The 25,566-nt window shown below is 38.5% G+C and overlaps 2 protein-coding genes across 3 annotated transcripts in view; one reads left to right on the plus strand and one right to left on the minus strand.

The window, feature by feature from the left end:
• Positions 1-17,402, minus strand: part of Rbks (ribokinase) — a 66,818-nt gene extending 49,416 nt beyond the window's left edge. Inside the window, exons 1-2 of the mRNA XM_042696680.1 lie at positions 17,238-17,402; positions 4,287-4,419 (exon numbers count right to left, since the gene is read on the minus strand). Coding sequence (XP_042552614.1) covers positions 4,287-4,419; positions 17,238-17,323 — 219 coding nt within the window. The 5' untranslated portion in view covers positions 17,324-17,402. The remainder of the gene's footprint in view (positions 1-4,286; positions 4,420-17,237) is intronic.
• Positions 17,403-17,700: 298 nt separating this feature from the next.
• Positions 17,701-25,566, plus strand: part of Babam2 (BRISC and BRCA1 A complex member 2) — a 397,121-nt gene continuing 389,255 nt past the window's right edge. Inside the window, exons 1-2 of one of the 2 annotated variants that reach the window (XM_042696762.1) lie at positions 17,701-17,826; positions 21,838-21,989. In XM_042696762.1, coding sequence (XP_042552696.1) covers positions 21,862-21,989 — 128 coding nt within the window. In that variant the 5' untranslated portion in view covers positions 17,701-17,826; positions 21,838-21,861. Of the gene's footprint in view, positions 17,827-21,834; positions 21,990-25,566 lie in introns of both variants that reach the window. The other variant, XM_042696763.1, reaches the window with a different exon arrangement.

Below are 25,566 nucleotides of genomic sequence, written 5' to 3' on the forward strand. Positions count from 1 at the left end.
TAAGTCTACCTTCCCTATTTTGGCTCTTATTAATCATTTCATTTCTAGTATTCTACAACATCCCTAATCAACATCATAATTAATGCTATCTTACATTGTTTTAAATTCCATATTTCTAGTTTAGGCTTCTTAAAAGTTTAATGGAAACTCTAGCCTGAAATATATTGATCCTTCCTGAGGCTTGCCATATTGAAGGTGTTCCATTAGGATCTGATCATCTAATCTTAGTTTCTCTTTTGTCCATTTTCCTTAGACACATTTTGTTCTAGAAGGGATATGGCTACAAACACTTGGAGTGTTAATGGTAGAGCTGTAGAAAGGTCCTAACTAGATTTTAACTCTAACAACTCTCTTGAAGTCTCTCTCATGATCCTCTAGCTGCAGCAGAGTGGTAATTCTGGGAGAAAAATTCTTAAGAGTTTACAAAATAAGAAAATTCCAGCTGAAAGAAGCAAGGTAAAGATCATCTATGGACAAGAACTTAAGCCAAGCCAATTCACAGAGCCAAAATGGGCCTCGGCAAATCTCAGGCTGTTCTGACAACACTGGAACAGAACCATCGAACAGAACTTTTTGTAATGATGGCATGATCTGTGTCTCCCCTGTTGGAAAATGAAATGTAGCCTGTGTGCCTGAGGAACTAAAATGTTAAATTTTATCGGAATTATACTTAAATCTAGATATCCAAACAAGGCTGGTGGCTACTGGACTTGACAATGTGGCAAGACTCATAAAAGGCAGAAAAGCATGGGGTGAATGGGGAGCAAGAGCACTTCTTCTAGCTAAGGGTGATGAGGTATATCTTTACTTTGACCACCACAGGCTCTTCTGACAGTGAGAAAGGGCCTCAATTTGGCTTTCAGGTTCCAGAACTTGACTCCATGCTAAGGATGGTAACTTCAGTTGGCATTATAATAAATTTCTATTTTTCAGAATGATTGAAGGTTGTTTTTTAGGCTTAGAATAAAATCTGACATTCTCTAGTAATTCTATCCTTCAACATACATCTAAGGTAAAAAGAAAACTTCAAGATAGCTTCTACAATGCCATATGAAATACATATTCTTCTGAAGAAGTTATCACATATATTAAAAGTGGTTAATAATTTTCAAAAAGAATACATGAAAACATAATCAAAACTAAAGCTAGGCTTGATGACATTTGATCTCTGTGATTCCAGATCTTGTATAACTTTTCAAGAGCTTGTGGACTGTAATGAACAGCTTCTTAAGGAGACTGTTATATTTGTTGTCATATAACAAAACCCTTCATATTAACTTTTTAACTTGTCATTAGCGGTTTTATTAAAAAGGAATATATAAAATACTGTTACTTAATCATGATGGTGATTTAAATTCTAGCTAAAGATGTAATTACCTTAACAGTAACTTTTAAGGTACAAAGTTAATGCTACAATCACCATTATTAGGTCTGGTTGTCTGAGGGTAGTACTAGGTTTGTAATGTGTTTTACCTGAAGTTTTCTTATCCTTTATTGTGTAGATAAACTCTACTGTGGAGCAAATATTAGATGATAAATCAGAGCACAGTAGATGTGTAGAACTTTCCAAATTATTCAGGTGCTAACATAAACCACGCTACATAGATCTGAATTAAAAGTACCTTTGCTTCAATCAATCTCCTACCTGGAACATGTCTCAAAACATAGCTAAGCAACCTGTCTTCTTTTCCTCTCATATCTACTCTACAGTTTCATGATTAATTTCCCATTATCGGTTCCAAAATATTTCTATTTTGTCTTTCTCTCATTGCCTCAAATTCACAGACCTAAAACAAAACCAATCTCAAAATCTTAAGAACTGGATGAGACCCAAGGGGACATCTAATCTTGGCTTTAATGGCTATAAGAATAACTTCTATGAAGCTTCCAACAGAGATTCTCCAATCTCTCCGTTCATGCCTTTAGCTCCAGGAAACACCCTTCTTCTCAAGATTGCCATATTAGGTACCTAGCTTCCGATAGTAACTCTATGTCTAGGGTTTCCCAGACACGAAATTATATCATTTTTCTTCCAGTTCCTGAGTCATCTTTAGTGCTATATGAAACTCCATAGACCTAATCAAGTATGGGGTAGATCAAGTCTAAAAATTTTCATCTGTTTTCTTGTAGCCCCATATTTCCTAAAGCAATCACTGATTGATTATATTGATATTTTACATCTATCAAGAATTTAACCTTAAACTAGTGGTTGGATAAAGAAAGTAGTACATATGTACAATGAAGTAGTACTCAGCCATGAATAATGAAATTATGTCATTTGAGGGAAAATGAGATAGAATTGGAGATGATCACATCCTGTAAAATAAGCCAAGCTCTGAAAAATAAATGTTGCATGTTTTCATTATATGCAGATTCTAGTTAAAAATTAATATAACATGATTATAAAAATGGAATTTTTTGGGGAGAAAGGAGAGGATGATGGAGGTTCATAATAGAGTTTTTAATATATGACAATAGCACAATAAAATCCACCAAAAACTATTAAAAAGAAAGAGGGGAGAAGCCGGGCACCGGTGGCTCGTGCCTGTAATCCTAGCTACTCAGGAGGCTGAGACCTGAGGATCACAGTTCAAAGCCAGCCTGGGCAGGAAAGTCTGTGAGACTCTTATCTCCAATAAACCACTAGAAAACCAGAAGTGGTGCTGTGGCTCAAGCTGTAGAGTGCTTGCCTTGAGCTGAAGAGCTGAGGGATAGCACCCATGCCCAGAGTTCAAGCCCCACCGCTGACAAAAAGAGGGGAGAAAGGAGAGTAATTAGGAACAGTAACATAGATGGGGTGTTTATAAAAGTACATTATGTGCAAGTTGTAAATACTGCGATGAAACTCCTTTGTAGAATTTATACTAACAAAATTTAAAAGAACTCAACCTTAGCAACTTAAGAGTTCCTTACTTTAAATCTTACGTTTTATGAGATGTTTTTGACCAAATAGCCATGCCAGAATTATAGCATGTTAGTCACAAATTAGAAATACAGCTACAGTTCATCAGCAGATAAAGTGCTAATTGTACAGCTTACTCATGGGTTAAAGACTCCTGTGGAGTGAAAAGTGCTGTATGCAAGGAGAAATGATATTTCAGAGAAATTCTGGGTAAAACTTCAGAGGAGAGGAATCCTTCTTATACATTTCTTAGGTTTTGCTTTTCTCTAGTGTGTATACCCAGTTTAGCTATCCATATGTCTATATTTCTCTATATTCTATCACTTTAAAATAACAAAAAGGATGAAAAATTTAAACTCTGATAGTCAATTTCACGTATTTTCAGATTATTTCAGTAGGGTAGATACAAATAGGTTTACTGAATGTTACACAGGCTTTCTGTACACACTTGAAAATAGAAGTATGCCAAAGTATGAGTTGTATGGACTTCATTAAGCCCTAATTTCCTTTCTGACTGAAGATAGGGAATTGAAAGAAAATGATTGAGTGATGAGTAAATCATCATTGACTAGGCTGTTTACAAAAGCTGTGTTGCTGTGGTATAACTTGCTAAAAACAGGATGACTATGCTGTTGTTTAGAAGCTAGAATATAGACACCCACTAGAGAAGGCTGATTCTCCTCACTCTGCACATCTGAGTTAGAAAGACACAACATTCAGGGGATGAAGGTTATGTATTTGAGAACTGCTACCTCTCAAAGGAGTCAGTGGGGTAGAAAGGAATATAAAGGATAAGGAAGATTACTCTCTTTAATGTAGATCTTTAAAAATGAGCCTTCAAAACAGTTAAAAAAAGTTATTCAAAGGTACACAAGTATACACGTTAATTGTCTTCCACTTTACAATTGCCAAGACAATAGAAACAGCCCAAGTATCCACCAAAACATTCATTGATAAATAAACAAATTATAGTATATTTATACAATGGGTATAATTTGGCCATAAAAAGAAATACTGCCACATGCTGCAAGGTGGATAAATCTTGAAAACATTATGCTAGGTTAAAGAAGCCAGATATAAAATGTCATGTATTACATATTCCATTTATATGACATCCAGAATAGTTAAATCTATGGAGACAGAAGGCAGATTGTAACGTTCAGAGCCCATGAGGAGGAGGACAGAGGAAGAAACTGCTTAAAGGGGAAGAAGTTTGAGTTTGGAATGAGGACAGTGATCTAGAACTGGATAGAAGTGGTGGTTGCACAGCCCTAAATGTACTAAGTTGGTCATTTTATAGTGGTTAAGGAGAATAGAAATAACGAACTCATCTTAAAACTAGAGTCTTTTCTCTAGAATCCTCTCCACCGTGTTTTATGCTTACCTTGCACACCAGGGATGTCTTTGCTCCAAGCCTAGCAGCTTGGACACACTGGTTGGCACCTTTCCCTCCAAAGCCAATAAAAAACTTATGTCCGTGGATGGTTTCTCCAGTTTTTGGCAAACGAGAAGTTAGACTATTATAATTGAAAAGGAAAGGGAAAAAAGTATATTGGTAATTACAATCAATTTTTTTAAGGAGAAGAACTGTTATCAGATGGGGCTCTGATTAATCTTAGAACTGGAAGCTGCCAGCCAGATGATGGCTTTTCCTTTAAGACACACAGGAGTTTGCACCATCACTAAAGATGCATTTCTCCTCAGGAGTTCCTGTCTCCCTCACAGCCCATTGTTGTAGCTTGATTTTAGATGTCAATTCCTGATGTCTGTTCCACATCAGGGTTATTTATGGCTACCTCTGTTTTATACTCATCTTCCTAATACCCCGCCCAGAGCTATAGTCACAGCAGGATTTAGTAAATGGGATGAAGTCAATTCATGCTTCTTTATGGGTCTATCTGGTTTCCTTATCAAGAAGCTGGAGGTATACTAGGATTCTGATGTATAATGAGTCATGCATGGGACCTAAGAAGAGGGAACTTGTAATTTTAGGTACTAAAAAGTCCCATTTGTTTAGGGGTGATGTGGGCGCAGGGTATTGAGAAAGCAGGATTAAGTTTTGGTGCCAGTCCATCCTGCCTACCACATAATTTTTATGTATTGATTAAAGAAGAACACCTATTTAAGATAATGGACATTAAAATATTAAATTTAGTTTTTAATCTTTATTATGGACAATCTTGAACATATAAAAGTAGAACAAGTAGTATAATGACTTCCCTTACTCCTATTCACCCATCATCCAGATTCAATAATTATCAGCCTAGAATTATGTCCCAGTCTGTAGCTTCATTGACTTCTTCAAAAGCTAAGCATTTACCGAATTATTGCTTAATGATAATAGTATGAAAAATGGCAAAAAGAATAAAAGATTTGCTACAAGGTAAGACCTTCATAAGGGCTTACATCAAAAGGTGAGGAAACAAACTCTTTGAAGGATAGAGGGAAAGGATTGACTTTAAATGGAAGAATTCTGAGCATATAAGGGCAAATGGAGGGGCACAAGCACTGGGTGCCTGGCCACAAAGGGGGCCAAGAGCTGTATGAAGTAAACAGCAAGTATTACCAAAAAAAAAAAAAAAAAAAAGGTTCATTTTAAATACGAAAGTCCAAGAGGTAAGTTCACAGTGGCAGATGGACCAAGAACATACATTGCTTTAGATGATCATACCTTTTATTAATTTATAAAACTATGATACAGCTGAAACAAATGTGATATATATTAGAGTAGAAGGCTAAAGCTAATTCCCACAAGTCATTAACAGCTTGTTTGCAATTGGATGACAATTTGTAGTTGCCAAGAACATATGATTGCTTCAATAAAGACCAAGATAAATTTGTGAGCCTCCTTTATGTGGTTCAAAAGTGTCGATAAATCTGGCTAACCTTTTCTATTCTATTACAGTGAACTGTCAAATATAGTTGAGATTCAGAAGAGACTCATCAATAATTTGAAAACATCCCACTCCTCCCCTTTTCAATGCTATTTTTATCTTGGATTCTAAATGCACTTATAGTACTGAGGAAAAAATATACATCAAAAGCTTTGCTTCTGAAAAAGGTACTCAATCAAGAGAAAAATGGTTTTAATGTAATGTTATTATCCTGTCATTTAATTTAGCAATGACAAGTGATGATGAGATTTTGATTTGCATCAGAAATCTTAAACATTTTAGGATTCTGTTATGAACAGGCGATGATGAGTAATCTGTGTGATTGAGTAACCATGTCAATTCTTGGCTTATCAATGCTGCTACAAACAACATTCATAACAACTTTAAAAAGAAAATACCCTATGTGGCTAAAAATAGACCAAATAACTTAATTAGTAAGACTGTCATTTAGTGAAACTTATGACTTCCACTATATTTATATTTAGATCTAGGTCACAATTCACTGCTTGGAATCAAGTGTCTTATTATTAGCTGTGGGAGATCAGAAAAATATTATCATCAGATTTCAGGTTGTATGCCTATGTAGGGGAGGGGTGAAATCAGTAGTGTGTGTTTGATGTGGAAGCATATGGCTGAGATTTAAACTCATTTCTAAACATCTGACTCTAATGTATTATATTAATTCGTCAATCACTGAAATTCTTCACTTCTTTGGTATTTTACAATTTTCCTTCCCTCCCTCCCTCTCTCCCCCCTTTTTTCTTTTGGTTGGTTGTGGGGCTTGGGACCTGGGCACTGTCCTTGAGCTTTTCTGCTCAAGGCTAGTGCTCTACCACTTTGAGCCACAAAACGACTTCCAGTTTTCTGGTGGTTAATTGGTGACAAAAGTCTCAGGGACTTTCCTGTCAGGCTGGCTTGAACTGTGATCCTCAGATCTTAGCCTCCTGAGTAGCTAGGATTACAGGTGTGAGCCACCCATGCCTTGCTCACAATTTTCTTTTTCTTTTGCATTTTTCCCTTGCATTTGTTTCTTCCTTCAATTGTAGACATTCCCTTCATGAGGTAAGGAGAGGGATCAAGTCTGTTCTTTCATTTTATCCCAGTTCCTGTCACTTAGCATTAGGTTAACAGATACTTGTTAAAGAAATGAATCTGTAAAAGCCCCTGTGTCTCTTTTTTTATGTCTCCTCTTTATAATATCTATTCTTGCTTCTGAACTGAGGATGCAGAGGTGCTGATTTGAGAAAGGAGGAGACTGGCACGAGGATGACTGTACAGTTTGGCAAAAAACAATTCCGTATTTTACCAGATCTTGCCGACCATTTTCATGGAATTCTTTTTCCTAAAGAATTGTAACTATAATTCACATATTCTTTCATACAAGCAGCAATTCAACAAATGTTGAATGTTCCCAATATACTCTTTCTACAGGGCAATTTGCTGACAATGGGATAAAATCCAAACCTGATGCAAATAACAGGTAAATCAAAGATACAGGTTACAAAACAAGGAGCAACAATGATTTGGCACATGCCTTTGCTTTGTTGTCATAGAGTTTTGCTATGTACTTAGACTGGTTTTGTACTTTTAATCCTCCAGTCTCAGTCTCCTGAATATTAGATTGTAGGCATGTAATGTGGCTTGATTCGTGGCTTTTATTTTTTCTTTTTGGTGTACTGGAGTTTCAACTCAGGGTCTCAAGCCCATTTAGCTTTCTTGCTCAGTTGGCAATCTACCACTTGAGCCCGATCTCCAGCCCCATCTTACACTGGTTATTTTAGAAAATGGAGCCTTATGTACTTTTCTGCCCAAGGTGGCCTTGACCCATGATCCTCAAGCCCTTAGCCTGCTTAGTAGCTAGGATTTCAGGAATGAGTCACTAGTGTCCTATGTATAGTTGCATTGCTTAAGGATAGGGATCCAGTCTGAGAACTGAGTGATTCTGTTGCCTTTTGGAATATCAGAGTATACTTACACAAACTAAAATGGCTGTGTCACTAGGTATTATACTCTGATGGGACCTCATCACATAAGCAGTTTACGGTTGACAGAATGTCTTTATGTACTGCACAATTACATATGTTGTTGTGATATGTAAGTGTCCAGAAAATGGAATTGCTCCAGGCGCCGGTGGCTCACACCTGTAATCCTAGCTACTCAGGAGGCTGAGATCTAAGGATCACAGTTCAAAGCCAGCCCGGGCAGGAAAGACTGTGAGACTCCTATCTCTAATAAACCACTAGAAAACTGGAAGTGGCCCTGTAGCTCAAGTGGTAGAGCGCTTGCCTTGAGCTGAAGAGCTGAGGGACAGCACCCAGGCCCAGAGTTCAAGCCCCATGACCGACAAAAAAAAAAGAAAAAGAAAATGGAATTGCTTATGACAGCCACAGAGAATGGCGGGAAGTAAAAGTTTTTTTTTTAATGTAATGCACGTAAGTATATACAGTAAGAATATATTGATATAATACTGCAAACCACCTGACACTATTTTAGATTTGTCATTCCTGTCTGATTTCTAGCTACCAGTTCTTCCTGGGTTGAGACCACTAATGGAGCCTTGTGCAATGCTGTGTTCTTCCCACTTGAGGGCTTCTGTTTCTGTTATGGTTTTTTATACTGTCTTCAAGGAATGAATAACCAAGAGCTCTGAGGAGCTGCCAATTCTAGAATGTCAGTAACTTATATGGTCTCTTCCTCTTTGCTTCAATTTCCCTGCTCCCTGTGCCTTCTTCCTGCATTATAGCACTCAATAGTCTGTGCTCTTAAGCCTCTGTCTTATGACCTCCTCCTGTTTAATCCAAGCTAAAGACAGTTTATACATATTTACCTACATAATATAGTTATAATGTATTAAATTACAAAAAAGAAATGGAAAGAGCAGAGAATAGAGGGAACAGCTGAAAAGTTAATCACAAACAGGCAGAAGGCTTTTTAATTCTAGTTTACCTTCCATTAGAGCTTCCTCACTTTTTACCTCATTGAATCATGAAATTATATTTGGATTTCAGAAAGGACTCACCAAAAACACTATCCCCTGGACACAAAGCATGACTATGATTTCCTCTAATTTAAGCAGGAGTAGTAGCATGGTGCCCCTAACAGACAAATAAATGTGCTCAAAGGAAAACAACAACACAGTACTGGTAGAAACTTTTGCTATCCTATAAAAAAGAAAATAGCGTAAATGTCCTAATGGTGAAAACCCAGACAAAACCATGCAAAAGAAATACACTTCTACTGAAAACATTGAAGCTTAAAAAAATGTCACAACACTTTTCAGTTGAACAGAAAGGAATACTATCCATGTTCATAGATGGCCCTGAAGCCTTTCTTGCTGCAGGAAGCCACGCTGCCATTAGACCCTGGGTATTTGAGGCAGGAGGCCTGATTGTATTACCTTGACAGCCTTTCCCTCTTTGAACCAGCTTTTTCTCTTGCAAAACAGTTTAATAATACTTGTCAAGCCCTTAAATGCCTGGGTTTTGTGCTCTGAGTTAATTCACTGACAGGTGTTACCAGAACAACTTATCAATTGCTTTTAATTCTTGACAATGAGGTGGCTGTTACATATTTGATATTATTCTAACCAAAGGAAGGAATGGCAGATTTTAGAGGGATGAGACACTTGTAAGGAGAGGTCATGTTAGCCTTAGCCAAAAGTTAAGGAATATGCTGCCTTTTGGTTTTAATAGACCCTTCTTCTGGCTTCAGGCTTCTAAGATATCTTCAGCCTCTGTAACAGTAGATTGAACATTAGTTAATACCCAATTAAAATTCATTACACTAATTTATTATTCCTACTGTCTGTATTCCTCAACCATTTCTGCTCCCCTTGGCATTTGTGTATGTCACATTTAAAAGGTTGAGAGCAATTTCAAAATCAAGATGTCACTTATAAAAACAGGGATGAACTTAGAGGGCATTATGTTAAGTGAAGTAAGCCAGGAACAGAGAGATAAATACCATACGATCTCATTTATTTGTGAAATCTGAAAAGCTGAACTCTAGAAGTAGAGTATGGTAGTAGCAGGGGCTGGAGGTGGGAGGTAGAAAAGGGAAAGGAAGACATTGGTAAATGGGTACAAAGAGAGCTAGAATTAGAATTCTGTACTGTATTGTATAAAAGTGTAACTACAGTAAAAATAATTTATATTTCAAAACAGGATTTTGAATGTTCACACACAAAATGATAAACATTTAACATTAACAGATACGTTATTATATTGATACTTACAAAATGCATGTACTAAAACATTACATTGTATCCCATAATTATGCTCATTATTTGTTAATAAAAGTTCAAAAGCCAAGTTAATAATATCTATTTCTATCTCTGTAATTTTAAAATCCAGTTTATGGTCCTTAACCTAAATTTGTAGGCATTCATGATTTATGAAAAGAAACATGAAGGATTTGTGCAACCCTTTTCCTACTCAAAGTCATTTTATCTTAAGATGAAGCTGCTTTCAAGTTTACAGATAATATTCAGGCCAATCTTTTACACTGTCATATCTCTGATTGCTATTACTTAAAACTTTTATGTGTGCCAAAAAATGTGCTAGATAATAGGAGACAGTACAAATGAGTATGTTGTGGTCTTTTCTCATATTAAAGTCTTGTTATATACTCACATCTATGCATGTTACCTCCTTAGGGAGGCCTTTCAGATTACTTGACAAGAAAATCTCCATCTTGAGATATTTTGGGGAAGTACTCCTTAGTTTGTTCATTTATTCACATTCATTCATTCAAGAAACACTAAGGTTCCTGGATCAGAGGTACTATTTGAATAGCCCACCTATACATGGGAAATATGTGTGTGGAAGCGCATGCATGCGTATGCATATTGTTTGTCTAATGAATTAGTGTCTCATCATGTAGCCCAGGCTGGCTTTGAACTTGTAATTCTTCTGCCTCTATGTACCAAGTGTAGCTGGGATTAGGGACATACACTACTATTCCTGGTCTGTACTTCATATCCAAAGTATATATAATTTTAACAGTTCTTTTTCAAGCCCTTGAAATTCATTTCATTATCTTCTACCTTTTTTCCTTTCCCTCCTTTCTTCCCTCCATTTTTTTTTTTTTTTGCTGTCTGGCACTGGAGCTTGAACTCAGGGCCTCATGCTCTTGTTTGGTTTTTTCACTCAAGGATGGAGGTCTATCACTTAAGCAATATTTCCACTTGTGGCATTTTGCTGGTTACTGGAGAAAAATCTCTTGGATTTGTCTGCCATGGTTGGCTTTGAACTGGGATCCCAAGATCTCAGCCTCCTGAGTGGCTAGGATCACAGGTGAGAGCCATTGGCACCTGGCTTCTGGCTTGTTTCTAGCAAAAAGTTTGCAATCAAATCTTTATTCCTCTATATATAGTGTTTATTCACCACCTCCCTCATGCTTTTAAAAATTTCCGTTTATGCTGGGTGCTGGTGGCTCACACCTGTAATCCTAGCTACTCGGGAGGCTGAGATCTGAGGATCGTGGTTCAAAGCCAGCCTGGGCAGGAAAGTCCGTGAGCCTCTTATCTCCAATAAACCACTAGAAAATTGCATGTGGTAGAGCGCTTGCCTTGAGCTGAAGAGTGCAGGGACAGTGCCCAGGCCCAGAGTTCAAGCCCCACGACGAACTAAAAAAGTAAAAAAAAAAATTCTGTTTATAATGGATTTGCATTGAACTTGATTAGGATGTGGTGGTTTTTTCCTTTTGGTGTGATATTATTGTGCTTTTCTTAAGTTACCTCTTCTTTATGCTGGACCCAAGAATATGTTCCAGAACTCATCTTTTTTTGTTTCCTTTCTTTTCAGGATAATACTATGGTGCTGCCTGTTATCTGGTATCTGAAACAATTGTTTTATAGTTGATTATGGTGGGATGGTAAGTCTGCAAGTAGTTACTACTAAAAGCTCAGAAGTATTTTTGAATGGTATTATACCCTAAAAGAGGTTTACAGGAAGCTGGGACAACAGATGCCTATGTATGTAATAAAAAGCTGCTCTAAGGGAGAGAAATAAACCAGTTATTAAATTTCCAAGCTGGAGAAGTAGTGTGATGGAAGTTCTCATCAGTTCAGAAATGCCAGTTAGAATGATGGGGACAAGAAGGGACATATTCCTCTCATTTTGCTGAGATATAGTTAAAAATATTAAAAAAGACATTTAAAAATAAAAATACTACCTAGGGCTAGGAAGGTGGCTCAGTAGTAGAGTGCTTGCCTTGCATGCCTGAGGCCCTGGGTTCGATTCCTCAGCACCACATAAGCAAAAAGAAAAAAGCCAGAAGTGGCGCTGTGGCTCAAGTGGTAGGGCGCTAGCCTTGAGCTGAAGAGCTGAGGGACAGCGCACAGGCCCAGAGTTCAGGCCTCACGGCTGGACCCCCCCTCCAAAAAAAAAATACTACCTAATGTCAAAAAATCTTTTTTGGAGATCTACTATCTATATGTACACCATACATACATACATGTCTCCTTACTGCCAGCTAATTGTAGTTGTGGAAGAACAGAAACATGATTAGGGAGGTGGAAAATGAGCTAATTTTGGAATGAGAGCCTGTAAGACATTAGGGGCTGGAGAGATATGTATATCTAGGGGTTATAAAGTGATTAGACCATTACAGACGGGTAAAAGGTATGCATGAGGATACTAGAGTGAAAAGTCAGGATGCAGAAAAGTATAAGCAGAGAGAATTGGCAAGACAAAGACATTTTCAAAGTTCCTAATGACTTGGTTGAAAAGAAAAACGTATGCATTTATAATAAACATGACAATGATACTTCTAGGTATCTATCTCACCTTACAATAGAGATGCCTGCACGTCCATGTTTATTGCTGCACTATTCAAATCAGCCTGATCTTTGTCAATGGACAATGAGTAAAGAAAATGTGTATATACACAGTGGAGTCTTACTCAGCCATAAGAATGCAGTTATGTCATACACAGGAAAATGGATCGAACTGGAAATCATGATGCTGGGTGAAATAAGTGAGTCATGTCAAGAGTCATATAAAGTAAGTGTGACTTTTAGGGATATGGATAGGGCAGAGGGAAGGGACATAAGAAAGGACAATAGAAGGGACAAGTATGATCAAAGTATAATATATGCATGTACTGAAATATCATTATGAAATCCAGTACTTTGTACAATATGTGCCAAAAATATAAAAAAGATAGTGAAAAATGACTACAGAACCAATGTTTTCTATTTTGCCAATTAATTACAGTAAATTTTAAATTCCAAAATGACTTCTGTCACATTGTAATTATCTGGGCTGCATCTTCCTGCCATCTGCTGGTATAGTTTGAAGAAATAAAAATGGATTTTAATTTTATCCTAAACAAAATATAATTAGAAGGATAAATCACATGAAAAAAATGTACTCTGGAATCAATTATTAAATTTTTATTTTTCTACTATTTTTGGTTTTTGGTGTTCATACTTCTCATGATTGTGAATAATCAAAAACTGATTATATCTGAGCTTCACAATAATATATTTGTAAGACAGAGTAGGGAAGATATTATCCCATCTTTCTTTTAGGAAGAAAGAATGCAGAAAAGTAATGGTTATCAAAATGACATAGCTGTTTGGGGATTAAATTTGAATTTAATACAGACCTTTTGATTCTAATGCTAGAATCTTTAAACTGCCCTGTAGTGCTTTAGCAGTTAATTTTTTCTCAATTTTGATCATAATAGTGAAAACACTATATATTAGATAAATAAGTAGCATTATAAAATAGTATTTGAACAAATGGATCTCATATTTAAAAAGACCTATAGTTTGTTCATTCCTTCTACTTCTTGCCTCTGGAACTTTGATGATGGTACTGGAGTTTCTACTCCAATCTAGTAATAGTTTTCAGTCTCAAAATCTTGTTGTATTTCAATTCTCTTCCCTAAGCCTTATGTTCTTTCCCTTACTTCTTAGCTTAGCTTAATTAAACCATTCACATTCTTTAAAATTCAACCAGGGTAAGCTAGGTGCCCTACGTCTGGTCTCTAATAATTTATGCAAGTTTCTCTCACATCATGTATCACAATCACTTTTGTATCACTATGCCTAAGATTGTGTCTGTAAACACCAAGCATCAATAAACATTTGTTGGAACAAATGATATAATAGTAATGGCAAATTCTATTTCTTGGATGCTTAGCATATCACCAATTTGTTATTGTAACAGCCCCAAGGCAAAGTTAATATATCATCTCATAAATAAGGAGAATGAGAAACAGAGATCAAAAGGGAGCTGAAGTACCCTAAGAATTCAGGTCTCAAAGATCTCATCCTGTCTCATGGTTTAAGCTATATACACTGATGACTTCTAGATTTGTATCTCCAGGCTGTCCTCTCCTCTACACATACTCAAGTACATTCTTTCTTGACTTCAATTGGATGCTTAATAGGTACTTCAGCCTTCACTTGACTGCCTTTAGCTCCAGATATATCCCTCTCTCCAACCAATTTTCTTCCCTACAATCTTCATCTCAGCAAAGGTTAACTTCCTTTTCTAGGTCATGGATAACTGAGGAGTAATTTTTGCCTTATTTCTCATTCCTCAGCAAGTGGTGTCAACATTATTTTCAAAATATAGAAAGATGCTTCTTTCTTTCCACTTTGATTCCAAGCCACCATCATTTCTTGTCTATATTATTGGGATCCATTCTGAAGTTGTCTTCTTGCTTCTGTACCTGCCTTCTTTCATTCTGTCCTCACATAGTCCCACAGTGATCCTATATAGATTACGCTACTCCTCAGCAAAAATGCTCCAATGGTTTTTCATCTCATCCAGAGTGATTCAAAGTCCTTTAATCAGATTCCTGACACCCATCTTTTTCTTTGTTTCACCATACTAAACTCCTTGTTTTTCACATTAAGAGGGTTGTTTCATATGCTGTTACCTCATGTCTGGAGTACTCTTCCTTCAGGCTTATGTATGACTTGCTTTCTTTCCTCCTTTAGGTATTTATTCAGGTCACTTTCTCAGTAAGACTCTTTGGACCCTAAGGATCTAAACTTAGTACTCTCATTCTCTTTTCATGACTTTTTTTTCTTTTTGTTGGTCATGGGGCTTGAACTAAGGGTCCAGTGCTGTCCCTAAGCTCTTCTGCTCAAGGCTAGTTCTTTGCCACTTTGAGCCATAGCACCACTTCTAGTTTTCTGGTGGTTAACTGGATTACGAATCTCATAAGACTTTCCTGTCTGGCTGTGATAGCTAAGATTACAGGCATGAACCACTAATGCCAGGCTTTTCATTACATTTTTTTCCCGTAGCATTTAAAAAAATGTATCATGCACTTTAATATTTTTTATTGATACTGTTTATTTCTTTCTTTAAGCCCCATGAAGCAAAGCATTTTTTAAAAAAAATGTATCCTTTCTATGTAGAAAGAATCTGGATCATGGTAAATTCAATAAGACTTAGTGGAACAAATAACTGAGTGATACAACATAAGAATAAAGATTAATAAAAGTGGGGAGGGGGAGAGAAAAAAAGATTAATGAAAGTATGATTAATCAAGGCCTATAAACCTAATATCCAAAAATGTTCATAAGTTTTTGGGTTTTCATGGAATAACTTTATTTTCCAGAAAGATAAGTTTGGTTTCTCTTTATGACACTTTAGACACGAGTGATCAAGAAGAAAACAAAGCTAGTCACTGGTGGCTCCTGCTTATAATTCTAGCTTCTCAGGAGGCTAAGACCTGAAAATCATAGTTAGAAGCTTGCTTGGGCAGTAAAGTCGATGAGACTTTTATTTCCAATTAACCACCAAAAAGCCAGATATGGAGGTAAGGCTTAAGTGGTATAATACCAGCCTTGAGCAGAAAAAACTAAGGGACAATGTGTAGGCCCTGAATTCAAGCCTCAGTTCCACCCCCCCCACCCCACACACACATGAGGATAATAATAATGACAGGGATTAAAAGTTGTTTGCCATATGGATTGTGCTAATGATTCTTAAAAATTATTACTAAATAGAACTTAGTATTCATAGAGGACTAAAATTAGAAATGAAAAAAAAGCTCATTGATTGAATTAGCAGTGTCTGGCATATATTAATGTAATATATAAAGAAAGCTGGACTTGGATGTTATTCAAAAGGACTTCTTAAAGTAGATTTCTAAAGTAAGCATGGTGTGTCTAAGCTGGTTAAATTTAGGAATAGGGAAGAGTAATGAAGACCTGAAAAAGATAAATTCTTAATTGTCATCCCTTATTTACTGTTGTGGGTAGAATGTTTCCATCCAGAAGATATTCACATTCGAATTCCTGGAACCTTTGAATATACTGTACATAGCAAGGAGGAATCTGAGTTGCTTACAGGCTACTATAAAGACTTAATCTGGTTGGCCCGATGTAAGCACAAGAGTTTTTTACAATGATAGAAAAGTGATAACCAGGTTGATATCATGTGAGAAAGACCTGTCCAACTATTGCTGGCTTTAAAGATGAAAGGGGCCATGACCAATCAAACAATGATGACAGTGCCCGTCTTATATTTATTCATTTTTATCTGGATTCAAACTTGGGTTACAATGAGTATAACCAAAAATTATGAGAATATTGAAAAATAGGCTGCAAATGCAAAATACGGCAGGAAACGACAATAATAGGGCGATAGGTTTCTTATTTTTGTTGGGTCATGGGGCTTGAACTTTGGGCCTGGGCGCTGTCCCTGAGCTTTTCTGCTCAAGGCTAGTGCTCTGCCACTTTGAACCACAAAAACACTTCCAGTTTTCTGGTGGTTAGTAGGTGACAAGAGCCTCAGACACTTTCCTGCCCGGGCTGGCTTTGAACTGTGTTCCTCAGATCTCAGCCTCCTGAGTAGTTAGGATACAGGCGTGAGCCACCAGTGTCCGGCACAAGGAAAACACAAGTTTTTTTTTTTTTTTTTTTTTTTTTTTGTCGGTCTTCGGTCTTGAACTCAGGGCCTGGGCGCTGTCTCTCAGCTTTTGTGCTCAAGGCTACAGCTCCTCCACTTTGAGCCACAGCTCCATGTCCGATAGGTTTCTTCTTGAACCCTGCTCCACTCACCATTTCATATAAACTTAGGAGAATAACACCTAATTTGGATAGTGTTAGGTTTGATAACAACACACTTCATTTAACCTTCAAAACGAGCCTGTGAGGTAGAGGCGCATTCTGGGACCTGGAATGATGACGCCTGGGACCGAAGGCTCCTGGCCAGTCACGAGGGAGGCTCAGCGACGGTCTCGGGACGCTCTGCTGGGAAAATCAGGCTTCCATGCCCAGCGTCCCTCTCACCTGAGGCTTATTTACCTTAGCACACTCGAATTCTGCCTTTTCCGCTCCCGGAAGGCAGGTCACCTGGGTCACCCGGTGAAGCTCACTCCCGGACCGCGACACAGTCCGTCCCCGAAGACCCTGCCCCGAGCCCGGCCGCCCCGGCCACCCCCGCCGCCGCGCCCCGGCCCCAACTAACCTGACCAGGTCCGTCATGCACGAGCCTACCACCACCACCGCCACCTCCTCCTGCCACGGTCTGGTGGGGTCCCCGGACGCCGCCATTGCGAACCGGTGATACCCGCCAACCTGGACGTTGCCCTTTGCCCCTTGCCCTACGCCTGACCCCCGTCACCACAGACGCGGCTTCAACTCTCGCTCACGACGCGGGCCTTTCACCCTCCTCTACGGGTCGCCCACCCCAATGCCCGAAAGAACTCCGCCCACTGGCGCTCCCCTATTCTTCTAGGAATTGTCTGCCGCACGCCTTCACGGTACAAAGCCCTGCAGACATGGCGGAGCCGTTGCTACCCGCCGCCCGCCCAGGTGAGGGCTGAGCGGGAATTTTCAGGCGCCGCGGGGACGCCTTACGCACCACCCGGCTTGGCTCGGCGCGGGAGCGCGCACGCCGCTGGTCTCCAGGCCGTGGAGGGGGCGGAGCGGGACGTCAGGGAGCGCACACGTATTCTGTCTGCGGTGCGCGTGCCGGTCGGCGCGTCGGTCGGGGGCGCGCTCGGGTAACCTGTACCCCACGTAGTCGCCGGTTACCGATCGGACTTAAGTTCCAGGTACCTGGACTGGGGCTGGTGTGGGGAGGTCAGACCTTGAGTCGCACAGGTGACGCCGAGAACCGTGGTTTAACTGTGGCCAGAGGGCTCGCCTCCTCTTCCTCAAGAGGAGGCCCCCGTTCCACAGGATGCTCCGGTCACTCCCCTCACGTTCATCTCAAGAACGAGCCCACAAAACGAGAGGTTCTCTTCATATCCGGCCCCAGCTCCCCACTTGGCTCCTTGACTAAGACCCCGGACTAACCCCCTCCTTTCTATTGATGAGGCGCCGGGGCGGGGGGGGGGGCTGTCATACAATTTGGGGGAAGGGCGAGTGTCCCTTCTGGACGTTCCCTAGCGCGGGGGAGGGGGAGATCATTCTTTGGGTCCTAATCGATCTGTTTTTCCGGATGGCGCTCCTTGGAGAAATCGCTTCCCCGGCGTAACTTCCCTCGTGCGCTGTATGACGTCGGCGTGATGCTGCAGGAGGCCCCCCCTTCCTTCCCATGACGTCAACTGGGCACATGTTTCCGTGTTTGTCATCCTATCCTAATTGCCAGAGCCGGGACGGTGCTCGTGTACTCTTTGTATTCCCCAGGCAGCCGACCAGAAGACCTTAAGTGACGTTATTTTAATCTAAGTAAAGCATTGTATTTTTGCAGTTTCCTTCAGAAATGGCGTCAAAATGGAGGAAACCCAATTGCAGAACTAGAATTTTAAGAGAGGAGACTGCCCATGAAAAATGGTTGTCTCTTTGAGATCTATTGAACTGTCATTTTGAGAGAGGAGACTGGCCCAGAAAAATTTCTGCCTCTCTGAGATCTCTTGTAATGCTACCATGTCTTTAAGTTACTGGGGGATTGACTCCAGTTCATGGCTCTGCTCACTGCATCAGAGGACCATTATTTTTGGTTATTTGTTTCTGGAATTAGTATACTTTTATCTCTTCCTTAGAGAGCTCATGCCTCCTCATTAGTGAAACAGATTTTTAGTGCTGCATGAACTCTTGCACTGTCAAAAAATATTATTGTATTTTTCTAGAAATATGCAAATTCATTCCCTGCGGTATCAACCTCTAGTCATGACAGTTGCTGAGTTGAATGGGTTGTTGTCACCATTAGTGTGGTTTGATTTCCTGAGCAGGTTTGTTCTCTTCAGCATTTTACTACTGAATCAGGACAGCTTCAGCTGTAGGTTAGCAGTAGTCTAGTTTGTTTCCAGTTGTAAAGCAAGCATTCATTTCAATCTATGACTGTCTTCATATATCCTTGACTTAATGTTTTCTCCTTAGTGACCCTTCAAAGATTCTTTGGTCCTGTGGCCCAATGATTATTAATATGTTTACAGAGGAAGATATGAATAGTAGACTTTGAGAGAGCTAGATTTGAATTGTGATTCTCTGTCTGCTTCATTTGTGGCATTAAATTAGGTCTTATTCATGAATTGGTCTGTGAAATGTGAACAGTATTCACCAGGAGTTGTTGGGGACAAATGACCTTATGAAACTGTGGGCAAGAATGGTGCTGACAGTGAGGAGATAATGCTAATTATGTTTTTGTTCTGTTTTCCTTTTTCTTTTCTTCTCTTTCTTTTTAAGAAATGAGAGATAAAATAATAGTAGGTATTGTCAGAAAAAACATGGAAACGATAATTTTTAATGTGAGATTTTTTTTTTTGCTTTCCCTTCCCCAAGATGAGTGGTTTATGGATTTTGCAGTGATATAAACAAAAGTAGAAATGTTGCAAAATAAAAAAATTCAAACATGATAACATGGATTAGTACACTGTTCAAAAATAAAAGTTAACCATATCATTTGCAAAAGAATAAAGCACCCATGTTTCTATCTAGATTGTGAAGAACAATTGTAATAATATGCATAGAGACTCTTTATCAGTGATAAAATGTAATAAAAGTGTACACTGTTTTTTGTGGTTGGTAGTATAGTGTCTGAGGTATTTATTGTTATCCCATGATGCTATATTGGAAAGGTGGGAGGAGGGCATCTGGTAAGGGGTCAGGAGAGAAGCTTCTTTTATATTTGCAGAAAGAATGATTTGGGAACTGAAGTACATGGCATAAAGCTTATACCACTTCAAAGGGACTTCTGGGCATCATCACTAGGGCTGCAATGTTATTTTTTGAAAGATCATGAAGTCCTTCCCTTTATTAAATCTGAAGTGATAAAAACAAGTACTGGTTTAAGAAGGTCCTTGAAAATCTTGTGTGGTAAAACCTGTGAAAATTAGAGCTACAGAATGCATTATTTGTACTGGCTAGAAATTAGTTTTTTTCTCCCTAAAATATGGGATTGTCCTTTCAGATTGAGAAGTGATCATTTGAATTGACTTTCTCACCTCTAAAAGTTATGTCTTTCATTTGGAAATCTATTGTGAGGAATGTACTTCTTCCTGCAGTACCATGAGTTTCCAAATAATTTAAGTAAGACTTGTGGTTTTGCATTTGCATTTTGTATTTGTATTTTAAATGTAAGGACTTAATGCATTAGAAGGAATGACTGGAAAATTCATAATACTCTGTTTCTTACTATTTGAGTAAGTGTATCTTTATGTATATATGTATATATGCATATATGTGTGTGTGTGTGCTGCTTGCACTCAGGGCCTCTTGTTCTCACTTGGCTTTTTTTTGGGGGGGGTCTGGTCGTGGGGCCTGAACTCTGGGCCTGGGCGCTATCCCTCAGCTCTTCAGCTCAAGACTAGCACTCTACCACTTGAGCCACAGTGCCGCTTCTGGCTTTTTTCATTTTGCTTATGTGGTACTGAGGAATCGAACCCAGGGCCTCATACATGCAAGGCAAGTGCTCTACCACTGAGCCACTTCCCAGCCCCATCTCACTTGGCTTTTTTTAAAATCAAGGTTGACCTTCTTCCCCTTGAGTTGAATCCCTACTTCCAGCTTGCCTGGCTGCCTGCCCACCCACCTGCCTTCTTTTTCCATTTTCTTTTTCTTTTTGCTAGTTAATTGGTTACAGGAGTCTCACAGAGTTTTCTGCCTAGATTGGATCCTCAAATCTCAGCCTTTTGAGTAGTTAGGCTTACAGGATTATAGACATATGTCGCTAGCACCTCACCTTTATTGGTTTTTGTACCCATTACTGGGACTAGAACTCGGTGCCTCATGCTCTTGTTTGGCTTTTCACTCAGAGCTGGCACTCTACCACTTGAGCTTCATCTCTACTCTATGTTTCATAATTATTATGTGTTTTTATTACATCTATTCCTCAGATTTGCTACATTTAGTCTACCATTTTTTGAGGGTATATTGTATTCTTTCCATCCCTAAATGTTTCTTTAGCTTAAAATATTTAACAATATTTTACTTAAATTTATTACTTAAATTTGTTGATTTATTATTTATTAAAATGCTGTTGGATGCTTAGTGTATACCAGGTCCTTTTGCTGAGCACTAGGGATTCAAGATATAATCCTTGAACGGGTTATGTTCACAGCAGATAATTAAAACACACTGGAGGGACTGTTGTTAAGGGAGTTGTATCAGCAGTAAATATTTTTTAGTAAGTAACAATGCAAGCAGATTAGATTTGTTTTTGTATATTATTAGCAATCAAATTCTTACTCCTTCTTGGGATGAAGATGAAAGAATTCCTAACTGAAAGGTGTTTGTGTTTTATATGTTAGGGGGAAAGTATTGTTGGCAAAGACTTCTCCATCTCAACCATAGTAGAAGAGCTGATTGTAAGTTAGAGTAGAATGGCTTTGAGTAGAGTATGGCATTCATCTCTGGAAAGGAGAAGGGACTGGCCCTTCAAGGGTTACTTCCATTCCTGAAAAACAGTGGTCTATTCAGAGGTACTGTGTGCCTAGCAGTAGGGAAATGGATTCTCCTGGAAGATCACTGGGAGGCTCTACAGGTGGGAAAAATGCCAGGTGCCAGTGGACCATGCCTGTAATCCTAGCTACTCAGGAGGCTGAGATCTGAGGATTGAGGTTCAAAGCCAGCTCGGTTTAATTCATTATAAACTGATCACCATTGTTTCCTTCTCTACTCAGTGGTGGTTTATAAGTCAAGTCAAAATGTCCCCAGAAGTTGCCTTGAACCGGATTTCTCCAATGCTGTCACCGTTCATCTCTAGCGTTGTCCGCAATGGAAAAGTGGGACTGGATGCCACAAATTGTTTGAGGATAACAGACTTGAAATCTGGGTATGTACCTGAATTAGTTCAACCTTATCTAACAATAAACCTTTCTTCCAGACTCATGAAAATTAACCACTGAAGAATTCTTCAAGGCACAATCTCATCACCTGCTGGTTCAGTTTGTTTTAAAATTTTTTAAAATATTTATTTATGGCATTGTTGGGAATTGAACTTAAGGCCTTACACATCCTAGATTAGCACACTGCCTCTGAGCCTGAGTCTTTGATTCAGTTGGTTTTGTTTGACATTTTATGTTTCCTGTTTTTGTATTTCAGGCCATTGCTTTATGGCCAGAATGTGTATGTCTTTTTTTTTTTTCCTGGCTTATCTCTTTGTGAATAGTGTGCCATGTGGGTTTTAGCAAGAATGTTTTTCATGCATTGGCTTGCTTTCTTATTTATTGCAATTCAGTGTGCACATTAAGAATTAGGTTTTGAGGTTCTGCATCTGACATCATTTGATAATCTCTTAATAGGAAAATTATAATAGCTAGCCTAAATGAGTCATTCCTCACAATGGGGTTCAAATAACAAGGTCTCACACCTGGATGTGTTGCATTAAAGAAAAAAAACACATTTTATTTTGAAATAAAATTAGATTTACAGAAGAGATAGAAAAATGATAGGAAATTGGTACTATTTTAGTGTAATATGTCTTACTTGAATTTTGCCGATTTCCCTTTTCATGTTCATTTTTGGCTCAGGATTGAATGCAAAATGCCCGTTACCTTCAGTTATTAAGGCTCCTTAGTCCTTTAAATGGTGATTTTTTATTAGTTTTTGTTTTTAATGATCTTGACTTTTTTTTTTTTTTTGGTCTCAATCTTGGGGCTTGAACTCATGGTCTGGGTGCTGTCTTTGACTTTTATGCTCAAGAAAAGCGCTCTACCACTTGAGCTGCAGGTCTACTTCTGACTCTTTGTTGGTTAATTGAACATAAGAGTCTCATGGACTTTCCTCTCTGTCCTGGATTTGAGCCATAATCCTCAGATCTGAGCTTCCTGAATAGCTAGGATTACAGGTGTGAGCCACCAAAATCTGGCAGGCTTCATACTTTTAAAGATCATTCACTAGGTATTTTGTAAAATGTCCTTCCAGATGGATTTGTCTAATGTTTTCCTTTTGTTGGAGTGAGAAATACAATCCCTTTATCATCCAAGAGTACTATAGATCCATACATCAGATTAGGGAGTACATGATATTCGAATGACTTTTCATGTGATTCTCCTTCCTAGCCTGCTTAGAAGATGGGATTACAGATGTTATGGGTCTACTCTGAGCTTTACATTGTATTTCATAGCTGTGGTGTTCCATGGGTTAGGTGTATTCAGCACATTTTTCAACTTATGTTATTTCCAATTTTTGATGGGTTTGTAGGGATGTGTAGCCCCTTTGTAAGTCAAAGAGAAGCCATACTATCATAATTTGGTCTGTTTTTTTTTTTAAAATTGGGTGCTCTTCCTACTGCCTGTGACTTTTGGCACATCCCCATCATTTTTTTTATATTAAAAATGTTGAATTCTCAATTCTCTTTTAGTTGTTTTTGTTAAGCTCTCTTGCCTTTAGTCTTCTATGTTGTTTTAGTTTAAGCTGAAGATTTGGATAAAAGATATAAACTCAATGTTCTTTAGTAGTACAATAGAGAAAACTAAGATACTATTTTAGAACAGAAGGATGCTTATATTTTGAGATCTGGCATTGTTAATTTAATTAATTAAATGCTTATTGAGCATTTATTCTTTGTTAGTCATTTTGCTAGTATTAGACATTCATTGCTTTTTTGTTGAAAAAATGTGAGAGAAAGAACTCTGGTGGAACTAAAGCTACCAGCACAACTATGTTTATTGCAGCATTATTTACCATAGCTAAGATATGGAACCAACCCAGATGCCCCTCAGTAGATGAATGGATCAAGAAAATGTGGTATATATACACAATGGAATTCTATGCCTCCATCAGAAAGAATGACATTGCCCCATTTGTTAGGAAATGGAAAAACTTGGAAAAAATTATATTAAGTGAAATAAGCAGGCCCAAAGAAACGTAGGTCCCATGGTTTCCCTTATTTGTAATATCTAGTATATGTATGAGTCAAGCGGAAAAGGTCAGATAATGTGATGTCAGGAAAATGAACCCTTAGATGTGTATTTTAATGTTTTTTTCTTTCATGCATGTGTTTCTAACACATAAGATTATCTCTTTGTTGCTTTGTATGTCCCTCCCCCACAGTATAACTCTTGCTTTCACTATATTTGATGTCAGTATAACTTGTGGAGGAGATGGGGAAAAACCAGTTGTTTAAGGATACAGGTGGACCTGTTGCAACAATGAGAAGTACAAGTTGTCATGTCCAAAACGAACTTTACAACGTTGGTGGGGGGGGGGGGAGCTGGGGGGGGGAGGAAGGAGAAGGATTGGGATTAGGGGGGGAGGGGGGAGGCTGGGAAGGGATGTGAAGGGTAAACAAAGGAGGAGGCTGCAATGCTTGGTAAGAAATGTACACATTATCCTGCCCATGTAACTGTAACTCCTCTGTACAGTATGTTCACAAATAAAATTAAATTAAATTAAAAAAAAAAAAAAAAGAACTCTGGTGGAGTAGACAGGAAAAAGTTGACCTTTTGCCACCTTGAATATATATTTACATGTTAGATGATATAAGTACTATCATTCTTAGAATAGTCAGGTATTGGAAATTGACAGTCTTAATTATTTTACTGCATAAGAATTTATGCTGTTTAGTTGAGCAACAGGTCATTTGTTTAGCCAGGCTCCTCAGCTTATAAATGGTGATAGGAAATAAGAGGAATTGGAGACTGTGTATTGGAGATTGTGTCTAGTATTAATTCCATCTGGATTTCCCCAATTGCTATAAACAAATTTGATAATGACAAAGGCCTCCTAAATTACAAAGACCTTTAGATGAACATTGTTTCCTGACTGAGGTTATTGGCATCAGAGTTCAAGAGGGTATTTTCTTCCCTTCCTTCCTTCCTTCCTTCCTTCCTTCCTTCCTTCCTTCCTTTCTTTTTTTCTTTCTTTCTTTCTGGGTCATGGGGTCTGAACTCTGGGTCTGGGTGCTGTCCCTCAGCTCTTCAGCTGAAGGCTAACACTCTACCACTTTGAGCCACAGCGCCACTTCCAGGTTTTTCTGCTTATGTGGTGCTGAGGAATCAAACCCAGGGCCTCATGTATACAAGGCAAGCACTCTATCACTGAGCCACCTTCCCAGCCTTAAAGAGGGTATTTTCTGATTGCCCTTATTGCAATTTTTAGCTTGGACAAAGTCAAGTGGTAATTTTTCCACTCAGGCATGGATGAACTTTGAAAATATACCATACCATTCCATAAAACATCACATGTTATGTAGTTCTGGAATGTCCAGGGTAAGGCCAGTCCATGGAGACAAAAAAATAAATTCGTGGGTGCCAATGACTAGGGGAATGAGAAGAACTTGCTAGTAATGGGTCGATGGAAATGTTCTAAAGTTTGGTAAGGATGATGGTTGTACAATTGTGAATATACTAGAAATGACCTAATTTTGGGCTTTAAGGTAAAGGTTATTGCATGTGAATTATATCTCA

Source organism: Dipodomys spectabilis, unplaced genomic scaffold, assembly GCF_019054845.1.
Source record: "Dipodomys spectabilis isolate Male_0828 unplaced genomic scaffold, ASM1905484v1 ptg000210l, whole genome shotgun sequence".
NCBI lineage: Eukaryota > Metazoa > Chordata > Mammalia > Rodentia > Heteromyidae > Dipodomys > Dipodomys spectabilis.